The sequence below is a fragment of the Kogia breviceps genome, chromosome 4 (assembly GCF_026419965.1).
Source record: "Kogia breviceps isolate mKogBre1 chromosome 4, mKogBre1 haplotype 1, whole genome shotgun sequence".
Lineage (NCBI taxonomy): Eukaryota > Metazoa > Chordata > Mammalia > Artiodactyla > Physeteridae > Kogia > Kogia breviceps.
In genome coordinates, this window is record NC_081313.1 from 40,602,441 (window position 1) to 40,623,938 (window position 21,498).

The 21,498-nt window shown below is 34.8% G+C and overlaps 1 protein-coding gene across 2 annotated transcripts in view; it reads left to right on the forward strand.

Moving 5' to 3' along the window:
• NDUFS4 (NADH:ubiquinone oxidoreductase subunit S4) overlaps window positions 1-21,498 on the forward strand; it is a 131,267-nt gene that overhangs the window by 60,234 nt on the left and 49,535 nt on the right. For both annotated transcript variants that reach the window (XM_067030966.1, XM_059062873.2), the window contains exon 2: window positions 857-935. In XM_067030966.1, coding sequence (XP_066887067.1) covers window positions 857-935 — 79 coding nt within the window. The remainder of the gene's footprint in view (window positions 1-856; window positions 936-21,498) is intronic.

The following is a 21,498-nucleotide window of genomic DNA, read 5'->3' on the forward strand; positions in this document are numbered from 1 at the left end:
TTGGTTTGGAAACTCAAGTCAATTGTGTATACTAACTTTATAAAGAGAAATCTACATAAGATGGTTTAATATTTTGGAAAATTCTTAAATGCTAAATTGTCACAATCATCGGTGGCTATTGTACTCATTAGTATAAACTGCAGTGTGTACATGAAATTTAAAAAATCTGTTAGCTTTTCATAGTTTCCTTGGGGTGAGAGTGGGACCATGCTAATACAAAGGAGTTAGATTAAGTAAAATCTGTGCTAATTTTATTTCTGACTTGATATTTCTATTCCAGCTATTCAGACTTTATTCAATTCTGTGAAGAGGCCACAGGATTAAACCAGTAACATTGGTTTAAATGATCATGCAAATCATTCCTATTTAAACTTTTGTTTTGAAATTAGAGTGAAGGAACTTTTTGTTAACATTATGTAATTAAATTCTACAACTCTTACTTTAGTCCATTAAGAATATGATGGAGATTTTTCTTTTTCTTTCTGATGCCATCATTTAGGAATCAGCATTCCTGAAGTGTTGATATAGCTTTGCATTTTTCTTCCTTGTAATGACAAACTAGCCAATGTGCATTCATAGAGAGCAGAACAGTTCTTGTCACTGGTGGCCCTTCTATGACAGAGAGCCTATAGACTGCCGTAAAGTACAGCCTGTTGTGAACTGTCAAGTGAGAGTCTGCCAAAAACTCAGCAGACAGAACTAATTGGGGAGAAAAAGGATTTTTGTGCCCTCTTCTATTTCTTTCTATTCTTTTTGTTTTATAAGACAGATACTGTTAAAGTAGCTGGTTTCTGTAAGATTTGTCTGCCTCTCTCATTGCATGGATCACTTTTTAACTTAAAGTCTTTCACTGCAGGTCGCTGAGCACTTCCACATGGAGGTTGGCACAGGACCAAACTCGAGACACGCAACTCATAATGGTTGATGAAAAATTGGTAAGAATTCTCTACTATACACTGCTAGGATTGTGCCTTCAGGGTTATTTTTGTACAACAGATTTTTCAGATGGTGTTTTGGGTTCTTCTAGGAAAAGTGTATATAAATTTTAAGAAGAAATAATCATTACAAAAATATAATTTGTGTTAAGCATTTTACACAAATATTAAATCATATGCAAACATTAAAATTACAAAAGGCTTCCATTTTTGTGGCATTTGTAAGTAGAAATCAATTTTTTTTTTTTTTTTGTGCGGTACGTGGGCCTCTCACTGCTGTGGCCTCTCCCGTTGCGGAGCACAGGCTTCGGACGCACAGGCTCAGCGGCCATGGCTCACAGGCCCAGCCGCTCCGCAGCACGTGGGATCCTCCCGGACCGGGGCACGAACCCGCGTCCCCTGCATCGGCAGGCGGACTCTCAACCACTGCACCACCAGGGAAGCCCAGAAATCAATATTTTTATTTTTGTAATGAATATATTATTTTTAATTTTCTCAGTTACACTCCTATTTAAGTTCTAAGAACTTACCAGTACTATCTAAAATTAAGTATATTGGGTTTTTCTGGAACCAATTATTGTAATTGTTACTGTGTATATATATGTGTGTGTACTCACACACATCCTATTTCTGCATTATGCATGAGCGATTACAACTACCAATAAATGAATAAGGTTCTTCTGTTAATCAGCAGCAGATAGAATTTTGGTAATCGTCACTTACAGAATTTTTCAGTGTGTGGTGTTACTTTAGATGCAACTTGTTATTTATGCAATGGCATAAATTTTGTAAAGTTTCTAAGACTTCTAGTAAAAATGTGTAATCATATAAACATGCTTTTCATTTTATATCTGGTTTACAGTTATCAGATATATGGGTATGTTTCTTAACTACTCCCTTTCTAGTTGTACATTCTTTTGTCACTTAATTTTGAACCTGTAAACATAATTTAAATAATGGGTCACACTTAAGTTTCTGTTTGCACCATTAAGGGTATAAACAGTTAAATAAATAGATAAGTACAGACAATTTGGAAGGCTGGTTATGCCTAAGACTGGTTGGTTTTGTCTTTAAATTATCTCTTAGATCTGCCTCCTGACCTTGCCATCATCCTAGTCAAGGCTACCATCATTTTTCACCTAGATTGCTGCAGTGTTTCTTTTTAAAAAAAAATTAATTTTATTTATTTATTTTTGGCTGCACTGGGTCTTAATTCCTGCATGTGGGCTTTCTCTAGTTGCGGCGAGTGGGGGCTACTCTTCATTGCGGTGCATGGGCTTCTCATTGCAGTGGCTTCTTGTTGCGGAGCACAGGCTCTAGGCACGCGGGCTTTGGTAGTTGTGGCATGCAGTCTCAGTAGTTGTGGGATGTGGGCTCAGTAGTTGTGGCTTGCGGGCTCTAGAGTGCAGGCTCAGTAGTTGTGGCGCACAGGCTTAGTTGCTCCGTGGCATGTGGGATCTTCCCGGACCAGGGCTTGAACCTGTGTCCCTTGCATTGGTGGGCGGATTCTTAACCACTGCGCCACCAGGGAAGCCCTGTGCAGTGTTTCTTAATTGATCTCCATAGATACTTTAATCTTCCTCTAGTTCATTTTCCACAGATAAACAGAATATTCTTTTAAAAATGCTGGCTGTGTCATCCTTTTGTGTAAAAACCTTTGGTGTTTTTTACTGACCTGAAAGTAAACATTAAAATCCTATCATGGCCTTTGAGGTCTTGTGTGATTTAACTCCTGCCTTTCTAAGTTTATCTTGTGCCTCTGTCTTTTACACTCTGTGCTTTAGCCACACCAATCCTGGAACTTGCTGTTCTTCTTTTCTGCTTCAGGGCATTCAGATTTCAGTTAATTATGCCCAGCTGCTTTTTACCAATTCCCTAGCTCTTCCTCCAGGTACCATCTACCTGTTCATCAAGTGTTAATCAAATGTCACTTGCTGGGAATTCCCTGATGGTCCAGTGGTTAGGACTCCATGCTTCCACTGCAGAGGGCCCAGGTTCTGTCCCTGGTTGGGGAGCTAAGATCTTTCATGCCACGTGGCTCAGCCAAAAAACCCCCCAAAAAAACCAAACAAAAAAACCAAATGTCACTTGCTTAGTCAAGTATAAGAGAAATGAGACCGGTGTGTGTTTGAGAGGAGGAGGATTTACACATGCCACATATTCATTCATTAATGAGGGTACTATTATTTTACCTTTTCCAATGACCATCTCTTTTAAGCCCCAAGAGATTACTTTCTTGTTCCAGTATTATGAGGCTTACTCACTATAATAAAGCTTCAGATTTTAGAGAGTTTGTTAGTAGCACTTCTAAGTTCTTTTCTTACTATTCAGTTTGCAAAATGAATAAGTCAGACAGCAATCTATTGCTCTAAAAATGTGCTATGGAGCATACCAGAGAGGTATGAATTTTGTGTTTTTAATGATATCCCCTAAAATCAGTTGTATAGTTTTAATGAACTTTGTTGCCCTTTTTAGATTTTTCCCTAGCTTTGTTATGTCTTTCTTGAAGTATAGTAGTCAAAATGTCAGTGTGATATTCCAGTTGAAATCAGTCGAAGTCTTATGTATAATTACTCATAGTCCTTGAAGTGATACTTAATATGGATAACTGAAACCCATAGGTAATTTTCAAACCTAAGTTTTTGCCATTCATTTAGTTTTATATTAAAATGAAAGTATTAAATAATCAGATAGGTAACATAATGCCAGTAGGGGTTTCATGTCTTCTTTTTCCTACACACTGTTGGATGGAGAGTTTAATAAGTAGCATAATGACAAGATCAGGGGATGAAGGGTACTTCCAGAAATATTGAGCAATTGGAGTTGATTATGCTTGCATTTTGAACAAAAAATGATTCTAAAAATGTATATATCAACATTAATGATAAAAATATTTCAAAATGTGAAATTCTCATGAGTGTTTTAAAAGGAGATGTGGAAACAGCATTTTAATGTCACTATTATATAAGGTAAACCCATTTGTTTACTTAGTATACCATTTTTATTAATTTCTCAACACTGCTGTTATAGACTACTGTTATATTTGTATCTGAAATTGGATAGAAGCTTGAATCTTAATTGGAAGGTAAGGGATCTAGCTATTATGATTTCTATTGAACACTGTTATATAATATATTTTTAAAATTAATACAAGTATGCCTATTAAAGCCCAGTGATTAAGCATATGGACTAAACTTAGTTGGAGACCAATTTCAGTGGTTATTCTAGTTTTAGAAAATGGGTCTTAGGAATTTAAAACCAAAGGATAACTTTAGATGTTACCTAGTTATATTACTGCATCCGGTTGTTTTTCATCTAAAAAATTGTTTAACCTTTTATTCAAGAGGAATCTTTTTTTTTTTTTCCAAGAGAAATCTTATGTGGGAATTCAGTTAGTAATAAACTAGATAAAAGCTGAACTGTTGGAGGGTGAGGGTTGAGAACATGAGGGAAGAAGACCTGTAAGTCTTCCCTAAGACATCCCCCTCTGGGGACTTCATAGACTGAGAGTTGGAAGGATAATTTAATGTTCTGCCCTTTTTTTTATTGGACTGAACAACTGGTTCTTAAACTTCTATTTTAAAAATTTCCAGCTGATTCTCATTTCTTCTGAGGCTGCTCTTTATGTTACTGATCAGTCATAATTATTAAAAGCGTGTTTCTTATGGAGAAAAAAAATAGTCTTTAAAACAAATGAAGATGGAATAATTGTATATCCAAATGCAAAAAACCAAAAAACAACAAAAAACTTCATACCTTGCACGATACTTAAGAATTAACTCAAAGCCCTAGATGTAAACTCATAATCCAAAATATAAAACTGAAAATTGTAAAACTTCTAGAAGAAAATGTAGGAGAAAATCTTTGTAACTTTGGTTTGGATAAATATTTTTTAGCTATAAGACCAAAGCATAATTTATTTTTAAAAAAATTATGAAGTTGGACTTCCTCATAAATAAAATTTTCTTTCAAATTGCTTTGAAAGACATTGTTAAAAGAATGAAAAGACAAGCCATAGATTGGGAGAAAATATTTGCAAAACATGTATCTAATAAAGGAATTGTATACGAAAATAAACACCACTTATAACTAAACAATAAGGTATTAACTCAAATAAAAATGAGCAGACACTTTACCCAGAAGATACTCAGATGGGAAATAAATGCATGAAAAGATGCTTAACATCATTAGTGATTATGAAATTGCATATTAAAACTACAATGAGGGCTTCCCTGGTGGCGCAGTGGTTGAGAATCCGCCTGCCGATGCAGGAGACCACGGGTTCGTGCCCTGGTCCGGGAAGATCCCACATGCCGCGGAGCAACCAAGCCCGTGAGCCGTGGCCGCTAGGCCTGCGCGTCCGGAGCCTGTGCTGTGCAACGGGAGAGGCCACAGCAGTGAGAGGCCCGCATACCGCAAAAAAAAAAAAAAAAAAAAAAAAAAAAACTACAATGAGCTCCCACTACACACTTATTTGAATGGCTTAAAAAAACTGACCATACCAAATGCTAGCAAGGATGCAGAGCTACTAGAACTCTCATAGGAATGCAAAATGGTACAACGATTTTGGAAAATAGTGTGGCAGTTTTTTATAAACATATGCTTACCATATAATCCAGTAGTCTCACTTCTGAATATTTACCAAAGTGAAATGAAATCTATGTTTACACAAAATCCTGCATGGAAATAACTTCAGTAACTGGAAACACTGTCAGTGGATTTCTGCACACTGATTAGGAACAAACATGCTTCTTATTAGCATGTTTATTAGCATGCTTTATGTGAATAAGAAGCCAGACTCCAAGGCTACGTACATACTGTGTGATTTCATTCATTTGACATTTTAGAACAGGCAAAAAAACCCTTAGGGACAAAAAACTGATGAGTGGTTTTCAGGATTGGATGTTGGAAGAGGAATTAACTATAAAGGGCATTAGAAAATTTTAGGGGGTGATGGAACTGTTCTCTATCTTGATTGTGGTGGTGATTTTTTTGTCAAAACTGATATTTTTTGTGATGCATTTGGTAGAAAAAACAGAGCTGTACACTATAAAGGATGGATTTTACTGTTCATCAATTGTTTTTAAAGGGAAAAGGTTGTTTCTTAATTTGGTGCTAAGCTGTTTCTTTATAAATAATGTCCATTGGTTCAAGATCTGCCCTTGGGCTTCTCTGGTGGCACAGTGGTTAAGAATCTGCCTGCCAATGCGGGGGACACGGATTCGATCCCTGGCCTGGGAAGATCCCACATGCCGCCAAGCAACTAAGTCCGTGCTCCACAACTACTGGGCCTGCGCTCTAGAGCCCGCAAGCCACAACTACCGAGTTGCATGCCACAACTACTGAGCCCACGTGCCTAGAGCCCATGCTCTGCAACAAGAGAAGCCACTGCAGTGAGAAGCCTGTGCACCACAACGAAGAGTAGCCCCCGCTTACCACAACCAGAGAAAAGCCCGCACACAGCAACAAAGACCCAATGCAGCCAAACATAAAATAAATAAAATAAAATAAATAAATTTATTTTTAAAAAAGGATCTGCCCTAAAAATACATGGGGCATGCCATTTTCTACATGATAGCTTTCTGTATATTTGAAAACAGCTCTTTGGTTCTAAATCAGTGGTTCTCAAAGAGTGGTGGGGGGCTGAGGGAGCAAGACCCTTGTAGAAGGTCCACAGAGTCAACCTTTTCATAATTATTCAAAGACTTTATTTGCCCTTTTCACTGTGTTGACTTTGACATGTATGTTACAAAAGCAACTGTGGCAAAACTGTTAGCACCATAGTGTAAATCAAGGCAGTGGCCCTAACTGTGTGACCTGTCATTGTATCCTTCACTTCCCTGCATTTGAGGTTTCTTAAAAAAGAAGCTAGTTTCACTTAATGTGTTTGATGAAGCAGTGAAAATTATTAATTTTTAAAAATCTCAATTCTGCATGTACATCTTTTTTATGTTCCATGTAGCAAAACAGAAATATGCATAAAACTCTTCGACATGCTGAATGAAGTACAGTTGTATCAAGGAAAAACACTTGTATGGTTGAGTTGCTGTTGCGAACTGAACCTAGTCCTTTTCTTCATGGAACACCTTTTAGGTGAAAAAACAATAACAGACAACAGACACATTATGGTTGTTCAGTATTCAGTACGTGGCAGACATCTTTTCAGAAATAAACCTGTCACTTACAGGAAGTGTTGCTCATGATAAACTTCAAGCTTTCAAGTGAAAATTAGAATTTTTGTAGAACTTGATTCTGCCACTGATCTGAATGAGCTTGACAACTTCCCAGTACTTAAAGACTGTTCTAATGGGATTGGTAGTGATATTAATGAACGTGACTTTTAAAATACTGTGTAATGAAATATGTTAACATTTGGAAGATCTGCATACTTCTGTGAACCAGTATTTTCCATAACTAACATGATGGTTATAAAATCATGAATGGGTAAAACTTTCATCTTCTTTTTTTTAAAAAAATAAATATAATTATTTATTTTGGCTGCGTACGATCTTCGTTGCCATGCACGGGCTTTCTCTAGTTATGGCAAGCGGGGGCTACTCTTTGTTAGTGTGTGGGCATCTCATCGCGGTGGCTTCTTATTGCGGAGCACGGGCTCTAGGTGCGCAGGCTTCAGTAGTTGTGGCACACGGGCTTCAGTAGTTGTGGCTCGCAGGCTCTAGAACGCAAGCTCAGTAGTTGTGGCACATGGGCTTAGTCTCGCTGTGGCATGTGGGATCTTCCCGGGCCAGGATCGAACCCATGTACCCTGCATTGGCAGACGGATTCTTAACCACTGTGCCATCAGGGAAGTCCTGGTAAAATTTTCAATTAAAATGCAAGAACCAACCATGGATTTAATGAGAGAATGAAAATATTAAGGTTATTAAAATATTGCTCCCTTCTCTAATTATATGTCTGTGCAAGGATGAGTTCTCTTCATATATAGTAAGCAAGACAACTTAGCCAACAATTTGAATGTAAGAACAGAAGTTAGAATTCAGCTGTCTTCTATTAAGCTAGACATTAGAGATTTCAAAAGTGCTACTCAAAGTTTTAGTTTTTGAAATATAGTTTTATAGTTATTTATATTAGTATATAATCAGTTTATTATTATTTTAAACTAAGTTTATGTTTAAATTTCTCTCCATTTTAATTTCTTATATGATAAATATCTATAGGCATATCTCATATAAGCAAAATCTCATTGGGGTCCCAATAATATTTAAGAGTGTAAAGGAGTCTTAAGACCAAAATGTTTGAGAATCATTCTCCTAAGTCTTCTCTTTTCTGGCTTAACCATCCCCAGGGCTTTGGTTCATTTTACATGAGTTTCAGTTAATTCATCATCTTGATTACCTTCCAGTTTGACTGAATCCCTTTTTAAATGTTGTTGCCAGGATTTCTCATGATACTCCAGATCTATGGTGCAGGATATGGTGGGGATTATTACCTCTGTTCTTTTTAATCTTAGCAGTCTAGTAAGGCAACTTAAAATTTAGGTCATCATACTTCTTCCTTACGTGGATTTCATGGAGAGCTAGGACCTCAGACCCTTTTTTATTTGTCCTGTCATGTTTCATTTCTTTCATCTTAAGTATATACTGCTTATTATTATTATTTAAAAAAATATTTATTTATTTTTGGCTGCGTCAGGTCTTAGTTGTGGCACACAGGATCTTTCGTTGTGGCGCATGGGCTCAGTAGTTGCGGCATGCGGGCTTAGTTGCCCTACGGCGTGTGGATCTTAGTTCCCCAACCAGGGATCAAATCCATGTCCCCTGTGTTGAAAGGTGGATTCTCAACCACTGGACCACCAGGGAACTCCCTATAATGCTTATTATTTTAAACTGTTATTAGATTAGCTCTAGGGGCATGTCACCAAGTAAACTTTTTCTTTCTTTTTTTACTGTTATATCTGACAGGCAGAATTTAATATATATAACATAACAAATTAAAGGAATTTTTATAGTGTTCTGTGGATGTTGATACCATACAAAGAAAAAAACGTTTTATTCTGTGCATCAGTTGTATATTGACAACTTGTATCCTATCCTTTTTTTTAGGAATAGAATGTAGGGGGGTAAAGTCTGCTTAGCATTTTCTAGTGTAAAGAATTCTATTCTGTCATTTTGGAGCTATACATAATGTTCACATTGTTAGAAAACAAATCTTCAGAGAATAAAATTGTAATAATTCCTGGATTACTGCTAATAATGAATTTTATATCAGAGCACATGGTAAATTTTTAATCAGTCATTCTTAATATCTTCTCTCTTGTTTGTTGTGTATAAATTGCTAACCTTTTCATTTATTCTTGCAACTAATAAAATGTTAAATATCAAAAGAGGTGATGACAGTGTCTTAAAATAATCTTATTGATTTATGTAGAAGCACAGTGTTTAAAAAAAAACTTTCGTGTGATGCAATTTTGTGGGTTGCACCATTATTTTCAAATATGTGATACTTCCTACAGACAACAAGGAAAGCTAACGAATGGTTGTTTGCTAGGCCCTTGTTTTTTGTAGCAGGAGCTGCTGTGCCATGGAGGTGGGGTGAAGAATGTCTTTGCCTTTGTGCTTATTAAGAGAGTAACTTTTTTTTCTTTATGCCACCCCACCCCAGTCTCCTTTCAGTACATTTGATGAATACGCAAGTCCAATGAACACATTGTCTTTTTATATTCACTTGTATTATACAAAAGAGAGAAGTTAAATTTTCAGTACTCTTTGAAGAGTTTGAGTAAAGGCTCCCCCACAAAGCAACTAAAGCATAACTTAGACCTGCATAGGTACATTTTTGATTTGCTTTTTAATCATTTGTATTAAGTATTTTAAAAATACTAATTCCTGTTTTTCACAATTTCCTTATATTAGCTATCAACTGCTATAGTTAATCTTTTAACACACAAAAATAAAAAACTACCCTGATAAAATAAGAATTGATTTCAGTTTATTAATAAAAATAATGTGAAATAAGCCTTAATAATTTGACATTAGTATATTACTTCCATAAAATTATGTTACATGCCATCTTTCCTTCATTCTTCATTTATTTATTCAGTAAATACTTACTGAGCACTTAAGTGTGCCAGGCACTATCCTTCAGTGTTTATATTGATACGTTCAGTGGTTTGTTTTCATTTAGGTACTTGGTAGTTTTATCTAAAAACTATTAAGCACCACCTGTTTTAAATCTTATAAAGGTGTTACACTTAGTTATACATTCAATCTCAACATACATGCATGTGAGAAAGGAAACTTTTTTTTTTAGCTATCTGTAAATCTCAAATCTGTGGCGTGGGGTGTGAAGGATGGCTATGATTTCTAAACTTTTTTTTTTTTTGAAAAACTACATGATAGTACACACTACTAATATAAAATCCTAATATTTTAGATATTTTAAGTAGTCTGTATTATCTTTATTTAAAAATTAAGTGTACATGTAAAATAAATAGTCAGTGTTTTGAATGCTGCCAATTTTTTGTTTCACCATTTGACAGTTACTTCCAAATCGCAATAACACAGCAGTTAAAGGTTTGTTACTTGTTGATACTTGCAATAAGTAATTGCTACTTGATTAAGCACATGTTATTAACACATTCAGCCAACAAATATTGCTGTTTTAGAATGTCTGCAAGCAGCACGTTATTTAATATAAATTTATTGTCACTTACAGGTTTTAAATTTTTTCATTGCTTGTATTACTGTAAGAAATTTTAAAAATGATTTTTGCAAGTCTTTCAAAATAAAACCATATTTGCAGCACCAGTATTTGTTTTATGTTATTTTTGCCTCCTACAATACTAAAAGTTTATAGATGAAAACTTTTTATAAGTCTGGAAACTTGAATTAAAAATCGGTCATTAAGAGGTGACCTGCACAAAAAGATAAACGTAAGTTAAAGGCTTATATTTGCTTTGACTGCTTGCTTTTTTTTTTTTTTTTTTTAAGGCGTCAGTTTTCTTTTGGTGAGATTACTTTCTTTTGGTGTATGGCAGCGCTATCTCTGCTAGATTATTAGAAGGAGTAGTGTCTGCGATTGGGGTTATACAGCCTTCTAGCATCTCAAGTGTCTGTTTTGTCTGGACTTTCCTCACGCAGCATTCTTGTGCAAAAATTTCAAGGCTTTAGTCTGGAGTACCGGGTCAAAGGATATGTCTCTTTGAAGGGTAGACAGGAGTTTTTTATGTTTTATTCACTAAGTAGTATTTCATTTTACATCAAAGAATAGCAGCTTTTGAGAACCTTCCATGGTGGCAGTTTAGCATGAAAGTTTTTTTTCTTTAAGACTTGCACTAAATATGGAATAATGTTTTTTCATGTTTTTTACTTTGCAGATGCTTATTTATATTCTTGTATTTAGATGAGACTATTAAAAAGAGAAAAATGTTGACTAAATATAAGTGTTAGTTTGCAATATAGTTTTAGGTTTTAAAAACAGCAATAGTTGTTTACAATGTACTGCTCTCTTGGTTTTACGTTACCCACAAACTACTAAAGAAAATTGGTGAATAGCTTTTAAGATTGTAGCAATACTATTGCTTAAAATTCTAAGGAAGAAGTAATGACTAATGATTTTGGTAGTGTAAATTTTATAGTGAAATGGCCATCCTTATTGGCCTTTTTTCAAGTACTGGTGTGTGTGTGTGTGTGTGTGTGTGTGTGTGTGTGTGTGTGTGTGTGTAGGGAGGGAGGGCATTGATTTTGGAAAATATAAAAAATTCAAGTAATGAAAAATGTTAAGACTTAGTATAGCTAGAAATAAATGTGTTTCCTTCTGCACTTTTGATATAGGTTAATCAGTAAATGTATTATGTACCAGTAGCATTAATCCCCATAGTAAGTGATTGCTTACATGTTTAGAAGATTATTAAATTGTATATAATATTCCTGTTACATGATATAATATACCTCAGCATTTGAACTTATATTAAAATAGCTTGTTTTATATTTATGGGTAAAACATGCTCTTAAATTACTGAATTCTATTAAATTAATAGAATTAATCGATCATTTAAATAGAAATATTTCTACTCTTATTAATGACATGTCATTAGTTTTAAAACAACTTTGGTTAACTCTTACATTTAACACTGATTAAACAAGTCAGATCAATTATTATATACAGTTATTTTAAATAAAATTATATTGATAAGTACAGAACTTTGTGTTCTAAAATATACTCCCAATTAAAATAAGTTATTTTCACATACTGTCAAGCTATATAAAACTTGTACTAACTAAATACAGAGGAAATGAATGTTATAATAGTTTTAATATGCAGACAGGGACCATTTAAACTTAAATAGAGAATGATCTTTCTTTATTAAAATTGTTTAAGGAACAAAAGATCTTTCCTCTGAAGTATTCAACCATCTCTATTATCTGTGATTCTTCAGCAATTAAAGCAGATTTATTTTCCTCTTTGTTCCTACTTGGAATACTTGAACAATGCTGGAGAATTGAACTGACTGGAATGTTTTATCTTTCAAAAGCTTTAAGGTTCTATGTACCAATTAGTAAAATACAGTAAAGGTTTAAACTGTTAATAGCCACAACATCTTTAATGCATAGATCTGTAGTATGCTAGCGCTGTATAACAGTTCTCTATTGTATGTCTCTTTTAAGGAGAGTAACTGTGTCAGTTCTTTTCTTGCTTTGCTACCTGCTGTGTATGGAAATTGTGTATAGTACTTGACACTTGCTTTCAAGAATTTAAAATTCTTGCATGTTATTATGTGGGAGCTTTGGCTCTCAATAAAGTAGAATTGATAATATTTTACTTGTTTGGATTTTACATTAAGCTTTTTTTAGCCATAATTTAGAGATTATACAATTTATATGTGAAAATATATTACCTTTTAAAAAAATGAATTCAAAGTCATAAGCTGTATATTATCCTCTTGAAAATTGGTTGTCTAATTTTATTTATTTAACTGAATATAAACTAATCATCAAGGTTTATATCAGAGTATGTAGATATATGATGCTTTATTTTATACTGTATTTGAGTGTAGGTGGGATTTTGTTGTTGTTTGTTTCTTTGGTAGTAGAAAGAGAATATTTTGTTTTTAGAGTTATAGCTTTTTTCATTGGCCAGCTTGCCAGATAATTTCAAAAATTAATTCCAAATACCCACATTAAACTTGTTAAAAGCCTCATGTCCATCATCTTATAGTAAGTTCTTAATGAAGGCAGGAGTGAGAGGAAATGAAGAAAATAGGAGTAACATCTTGTAGTGACAATTATTTTTTCTCTTTATATCATGTATCTCCGGGAATAGAATTTGAGCAAAGGAAAGGAAAATGCAGACCTTGGAATTTGAGACTAGCAAACATCGAATCTGTTTCTGTGTTCAGGCTTTCTAATCTTATATGACTTAATCTGTGCTCTGATTTTACTCTTTAGGATGCCACTTGAAAACTTGCAAATATCATTCATGTTTTACAAGATGAGGAGGCTTAAAATGTAGGGTAGTGATGTGGAAGCTTTACTGCTTGCAGTGTACTATGTGTCCACAAAACTCTCTCTTTATTAGGCATACTTTTCAAGATATGTGTGAATAGGCATTTTGTTTAGTTCCTGTTTCATGTTTAATATTTTATTTGTTTCAACTTTGAGTTTATTGCATGTTAGTTAATGAGGGTCTTTTTAAAATTTTAATGCTTCCAATAAAATAGGTATAAAAAATGATCTTGGCTTTCTCTAAGCAACATATAGGGCACAAATATACCAAAATGTTGGGCTGAGAATGCTAATTTAAATTCAAGAATTGAGGATCTGATTGCATCTATTACAATGACTACTGAATATGTATTGTTATAATTAAAATCTATCAATTAAAAAGATTTTTAAGCCTAATTCAGTAGTTAGAAATTTGACATCCAAAAAATTAAAATAAGGTTCCTGTTTCAGTAAGCTTTATAATGTATAAAACATTCATACCATGGCTGGTGTGGCATGTGCCTAGAGTGTTTGGAGACTAAAATTCCTCTAGGGCTGGGAGTTTTCAACTATGACAATCTGTAGCTGTTTGTGAAGATCCTTCAAGGGATTTTTTTTTTTTTTTTTACTCATCCTTTATAATATAAAATCATATTGTACTTCTTCATTTGTTCATTCAATTATTTGAGCACCTGCTATGTACCATATTCTAGGCCCTGGGGATATAGCAGTAAATAAGGAAAAGCATCATTGCCCTTAGAGCTTATATCAATATTTTCATGTGTAAGCCTATGCCAACTTTATTTCTAAATGATTAAAATACTTGCACAGATTGATGAATGTTATAGAAAAAATAAGCAAGGTGATAGGATAGAGAATACCTGGGAGTTTGGGTAGAATAAGGGTTATTTATAGGGCAATCAAGGAAAGACACTTTGAGAAGATACGAAATATGAACTAAGATTTGAATGATGAGAAGGAGCCAGCTATGTGAGAAGCCAGCGTAAGAGCATACCAGATAGAGGAAAAGGGTAATGCCTTAAAGTGTTAACTAGCTGGTGGTAGTAGTCAAAGAAGAGAAGGAAAGCTATGTGACATAGTGAGAAAGGGGGAGAGGGATAGGAAGTGAGGTCAGAGAGGTAGGAAGGAGCTGGATTAGGTAAGATTTTAGGTCCGTGGTAACAAGTGTGAATATTATCCTAATTTTAATGGGAAGCCATTATAGGGTTTTAAGTAGGAAAGTGATTTGATCCGATTTACTGCTCAAAAAAGCTTGAGAATTACTTAGGTATTACAGTTAAAGGTCACTTCAAAGAAGCTTAAAGGAAGTGATTTGTTTGTTGCTATTTTTATTTACTCATATGCCTTTTTTGGACATTCATGAAATTTTTATAGTTTTCACAAAGTTTTCTACAAGCAATTGAATTTTTAACAACTACTTTTTGAAAAGGACAACAGTTTTTGTCTGTGCATTTTAGATTTTACATATGGTATAACAATTCACTGATTTGTCTATTAAAGAATCTTCTGAATTTGAAATTGCTTTTTTATAAAGGTCATATTGTGACCTAGAGTAATAAATTCATCTTCTTTCTCTAATTTTCCACTCTCCATGGCCCTCCTACACTGACTCCCCTCCACCCTCACCCCCAAAAGGGGCGGGGAAATAGTGGAGATTTGTCATCAGGGTGAAGAAAGATAAGAAATTGTCTGAGCTGCTGTCCACCAGCTTAGGTGCTGACAAAGCCCCAGATATGTCTGTATTACCCACTGTTTGTATGGCTTGTTCCCTCTGTCTCTGTGACTCTGTTCCTGTTTTGCTGACTATGTAGCTGATAGTCATCTGTCTCTCTTTCTCCTTCTGGCTGCTTGTGTTTCCTCCTACCCCTGTACTGTCCCCCCCCTTTCAATGGCTATTTCTTTCTCCTCTGCACTTTCCACCTCTGTCTCTGTCTGGCTTTGACTCTCTGGCCAATTCTTTGGCTATCATTATTCTTTTCTTTTTTTCACTCTTATGTGTCTCTTCTGTTCCCCTTGTTCTTCCTCTCTTGCTCTTCTTTCTCCACACTTATGTGCCTTTTGCCCTTTTTCTTCTTTGTTTCTTTTTTCCTCTCCTTCTTCCAAAATGATGGAAGAGCTACATCAGATATAGAGAGGAGAGACAGAGATGACTCTACCCTCTAATTGCATTTTTCTTTCATTGTCTTATTTCCCCCTTTGGGAATATACAGGACTTTTGAAGACATTTACTAACTGTAAGAAGAAATACCATGACTTGTACATTATATTACTTGAAATTTTCAATCTAATGAGAAACTTGGGATACTAGAAAGACCATGGACTTATTTATAGATATAGCATTAGATCTTTAAATCCCTTTTAGCTGTGTGACCTTGAGCATGTTATTAAACCTCTGTGAGTGTCCTCAGAAAGTGAAAACACTTTTAGAGTTATTTTTTTGTTGTTTTAATTAATTAATTTATTTATTTTTGGCTGCCTTGGGTCTTCGTTGCTGTTCATGGGCTTTCTCTAGTTGTGGTGAGAGGGGGTTTCTCTTCGTTGCAGTGCACAGGCTTCTCATTGCAGTGACTTCTCCTGTTGTGGAGCATGGACTTTAGGCACGCGGGCTTTAGTAGTTGTGGCTCACAGGCTCTAGAGCGCAGGCTCAGTAGTTGTGGCGCATGGGCTTAGCTGCTGCATGGCATGTGGTGTCTTCCCGGAGCAGGCCTTGAACCCATGTCCCCTGCATTGACAAGCAGATTCTTAACCACTGCACCACCAGGGAAGTCGTTAGAGTTGTTTTGAAAGTTAATTGAGAATATATTCTACATTAAACAATAGGAGAACACAACATCTTGTTTATTTCATCATTCAGTAAAAGTCCCCCCCCCCTTTTTCCTATTTGGAGTTATTAGTCTGAAAAGAAAAGCAAACTGAAATTATAACCCTTATCCTTAATTGAATCTGAATTAATTGAGAAGACTACTGTTCTAAGTCAATTTGCTATTCAGGTATTGAGTTCTTGGGGATCTTGGAGCAAAATATTGGTCTCAGTTACAGTGGTCTTATATTAGTGAAGTGTGTTCATTTGTGTATGTCAATGTATGTCGAGTTGGTAGTTAATGATTTTTGTCATGTAACTTGCCTTTTTTTTACAGCCTATGGCATTTTACTAAATCATCTGTGATATTCCTATTTTTCTTTACATAGTTTCTGCCAATCAGTTGTGTAGATGTATTGCTGCATGATTATCATTCCCATGAGAAATTTCTTTAGTCATTTATAACCTATTTTTAATGGTGCGAATTTTAAACTGTATTACTCCAAAGAAGTTTTTGAAGGCATTATTCATGCTATTAAACTTCATATTTGGTCATTAAACTGTATGTAATTAAAATTTTTTTTACTGATTTTAATAAACATGTACATTGTAGAAACATTAACTTGGAAATATTACCATAAAAAAATTAAAATCACCTTTAATGTCATAGTCTTGGTGAATTTACTTCTTTTTTATATGAATATTTAAACACAGCAACAGCCAACATACTTATATAAAACACATTATGCTTTATAGTTTGATGTTCTGTTTTTTTCACTTTATTTGCATTATGTTGTGAATATCTTTGTCTTTAAAATTATTCAAAAGAATGATTGTAAATGCATATATAATCTCCCATTATATGGCTATACCTAATAACTTCTGTTGTTATACTGCAGGTTGTTTACAATTTTTTGCAATTATATATGTTAGAATGAATATCTCTATTCCTAAGTCTAATCTTTGATAACATCTTTATTTTAGGATTGATTCTTTGAAGTGCGATTACTAAATCAAAGGGCTTATTTAGTATTAGTATTTTAAATATTTTTGATACCTAAAGATAATTAATAACCTTCTTGAGACGTTTTTACTAATTAACTATATATAATTTTAGAGATATGGCTCTTCATGGGCTGTATTTTTTTCTAGTATACATTATCCAGTTCTATAGATGCCTTTCAAACTCTGACACATGGGGTTTAACAAGTTCTGTACAAAAGATAAATACTATACATCTAAGAATTAGAAAACAATAAAAACGCATAGTACTTAAATGATGTACCATTGAATTAGAAAGTACTTCAAAACTTAATACATCCTGAGGATCAGCATTATGAACTTAGCTATCACCATACTATCAATTTGTGGGTGTGCAGGTTGATAAATTTATATCATAAATAAATGTAAAATATTAGGTCACTGCATAGCAATTAGTACTACTGCTATTACTATTTTTAATAATGCATTATAACAGTGTTTGTTATATAAAGAATGTATCTGAGAAATGTTCTCTACATCTTATGTGTTAGTCTGTATTCTTTCTTATTACAAAGCCTTCCAGAACAATGCAAAGGTGATCATCCACTAATATATTTACAGTATTACCTTCATCAGTTATTTGTTGAACTATATTATTTTTGATTTCTAATTTATTTTATTGTAGTCAATAACACACTCTTTACGATTTCAATTTTGAAATTTTTTTAGACTTTTTACGGCTCAGAATATGGTCTTTTTTGATTAATGTTTCATGTACATTTGGAAAGAATGCATATTTTTTTAGATTTACAGTTTGGTGATCTATAAATTTCAGTTAAGTTTTAGGTTGGTTAATAGCATTGTTCAAGTTTTCTTTATCCTTACTGATATTTTTGTCTTTGTCTTCTGTCAGTTACTGAGAGAGAAGTGTTAACATCTCAAAATATAATTTGTTTCTTCTGTTAGTTGGATCACTTTTTTGCTTCAGTGATTTTGAAGCTCTCCTATTAGGTATATAAACATTGAAGATTGTTATGTGTTCTTGATGAAATGATGTTTTTATCCTTATGTAGCATCCCTCTTTATCCTGGTGCTAATCCTTGTTCTGAAGTCTACTCTGATGACATTAATATAGCTGCTTCCATTTTCTTATTCTTAGTTTTGCATGGTGCATCTTATTCCACCTTTTTACTTTTAACCTATTTGTGAGCTTATATTTAAAGTTTGTTTTTTTAAATTCATATTTTCTTTTTTCAATTAAAAAAAAACCATATATATATATATCCCCATATCTCCTCCCTCTTGCGTCTCCCTCCTATCCTCCCTATCCCACCCCTCTAGGTGGACACAAAGCACGGAGCTGATCTCCCTGTGCCATGTGGCTGCTTCCCACTAGCTATCTATTTTACATTTGGTAGCGTGTATATGTCAGTGCCACTCTCTCACTTCGTCCCAGCTTACCCTTCCCACGCCCCATGTCCTCAAGTCTGTTCTCTACATCTGTGTCTTTATTCCTGTCCTGCCCGTAGGTTCTTCAGAACCTTTTTTTTTTTCAGATTTCATATATATGTGTTAGCATACAGTATTTGTTTTTCTTTCTGACTTACTTCACTCTGTATGACAGACAGATGCTAGGTCCATCCACCTCACTACATGTAACTCAATTTCATTTCTTTTTATGGCTGAGTAATATTCCATTGTATATATGTGCCACATCTTTATCGATTCATCTGTTGATGGACTCTTAGGTTGCTTCCATGTCCTGGCTATTGTAAATAGAGCTGCAATGAACATTGTGGTACATGCCTCTTTTTGAATTATAGTTTTCTGAGGGTATATGCCCAGTAGTGGGATTGCTGGGTCATATGGTAGTTCTATTTTTAGTTTCTTAAGGAACCTCCATACTGTGCTCCATAGTGGCTGTATCAATTTAAATTCCCACCAACAGTGCAAGAGGGTTCCCTTTTTTCCACACCCTCTCCAGCATTTCTTGTTTGTAGATTTTTTTGATGATAGCCATTTTGACTGGTGTGAAGTGATACCTCATTGTAGTTTTGAATTGCATTTCTCTAATGATTAGTGATGTTGAGCATTCTTTCATGTGTTTGTTGGCCATCGGTATATCTTCTTTGGAGAAATGTCTATTTAGGTCTTCTGCCCATTTTTGGATTGGGTTGTTTGTTTTTTGATATTGAGCTGCATGAGTTGCTTGTTAATTTTGGGGATTACTCTTTTGTCAGTTGTTTCATTTGCAAACATTTTCTCCCATTCTGAGGGTTGTCTTTTGGTCTTGTTTATATTTTCCTTTGCTGTGCAAAAGCTTTTGTTTTATTAGGTCCCATTTGTTTATTTTTGTTTTTATTTCCATTTCTTGAGGAGGTGGGTCAAAAAGGATCTTGCTGTGATTTACGTCAGAGAGTGTTCTGCCTATGTTTTCCTCTAAGAGTTTGATAGTGTCTGGTGTTACATTTAGGTCTTTAATCCAAGGTAAAGGTAAAGTTTGTACCTTGCACATATTTATGAGTTGAAAAAATGTGCCATTTTGCATTTTCATCTACTCATTTAAAGTATTTTATACTTAAAAAAATATCTGAGCTCTTTGCACTACCTGGTGTCAGTGGTGCCTTTATTTCAGGTTTGATGATACATAGGTGTGATTGTAAAATCATGAAATGGGTAAAGGAGGGGGAAGCCCCCAAACCGCTATGGGGACATTTTATAATCTCTATGCTGCACCCAGTTACTCTTCTGTGGTGTTTTGTTCATTGGTTTTGAATAATTTCAGCTTCTGTATATTATGTGTATATATTTTTGTAAAATCTATTTTGGGAAAAAACATATATACAATGTGTCTTTCTTTTTTAAAAAAATTAATTAATTTATGTTTTGGCTGCATTGGGTCTTTGTTGCTGTGTGCAGGCTATCTCTAGTTGCGGTGAGCGGGGGCTACTCTTTGTTGTGGTGTGTGGGCTTCTCATTGTGGTGGCTTCTCTTTGTTGCGGAGCACAGGCTCTAGGCACGCGGGCTCAGTAGTTGTGGCTCGTGGGCTCTAGAGTGCAGGCTCAGTAGTTGTGGCACACGGGCTTAGTTGTTCTGCGGCATGTGGGATCTTCCCAGACCAGGCCTCAACCCTGTGTCCCCTGCATTGGCAGGCAGATTCATAACCACTGAACCACCAGGGCAGTCCCTACAATGTGTCTTTCTTTCCAGATTTTTACCTTTATGAAAAAGAAAACACTTTAAATGTTCATCAGGACCTAATGGACTAGGTCAGAAATAGCATCATGTTGCTTTGCGGCTCTTTGTTCTTTGTGTTTTTATTTTATTTGTTTATCAGATATAAATAAATGGGAGAATGTTCTCCAGATTGTTTTTTTTCCTTCTCCAGCAGATATCCCCAGCAGTCAGTTAATTAGATAATAAGCCATTATAAAACACCTAAATTGGGCTTCCCTGGTGGCGCAGTGGTTGAGAGTCCACCTGCCGATGCAGGGGACACGGCTTCGTGCCCCGGTCCGGGAAGATCCCACATGCTGCGGGGCGGCTGGGCCCGTGAGCCATGGCCGCTGAGCCTGCGCGTCTGGAGCCTGTGCTCCGCGACGGGAGAGGCCACAACAGCGAGAGGCCCGCCTACCGCAAAAAAAAAAAAAAAAAAACACACCTAAATTAACCAATCTACAATCTTTACAAGTTTTTTTTTACTGTGTTTTTAGATGATTGTACAATGAGAAATTCAACATTAATAATTTTGGATTTTCTTATCACAAAAAATAAAATGAAGGACCTCAACCACAAGAAGTTTATCAACCAGTTTGAATCTAAAAAGTAATAAATAAATGTATCTTCCATGAGACATATATAAAAAGAACTTCTATAATTGTATAAATTCCTTTGATGTATTTTCCTCTCAAGATTATCAGCTGTTTGACAAGTGAAAACTAAATCTGTAATCAGTTGAAATTTGGGTTTATAAACATGTTACAATAGGGACTGTTTCACAAACACAGTATGTAAAGCAGTATTAAAATCTGAGGAAACAAGTGTTCTGTATCTACTTTAATAAATGGTTATTCTTTTTTGCCAGTGTAAAAAAAAAAAAAAAAGCTCTTGCTTTTATTTCATCTAGTTTGACAATCTTTGCCTTTTAATTCCCATTTGATTTCTTTTCTCCTTTCCTCCTGCCTACCTTTCTCATCTTTGTTTTGGATTGAGTACATTTTTGGAAACCCATTTTATATTCTCTGTTGATGTTTTAGCTGTATCTTTTTTTTTTTTAGTGGTTGCTTTAGGGAATACAACATGCATTCTTAACTTTGTA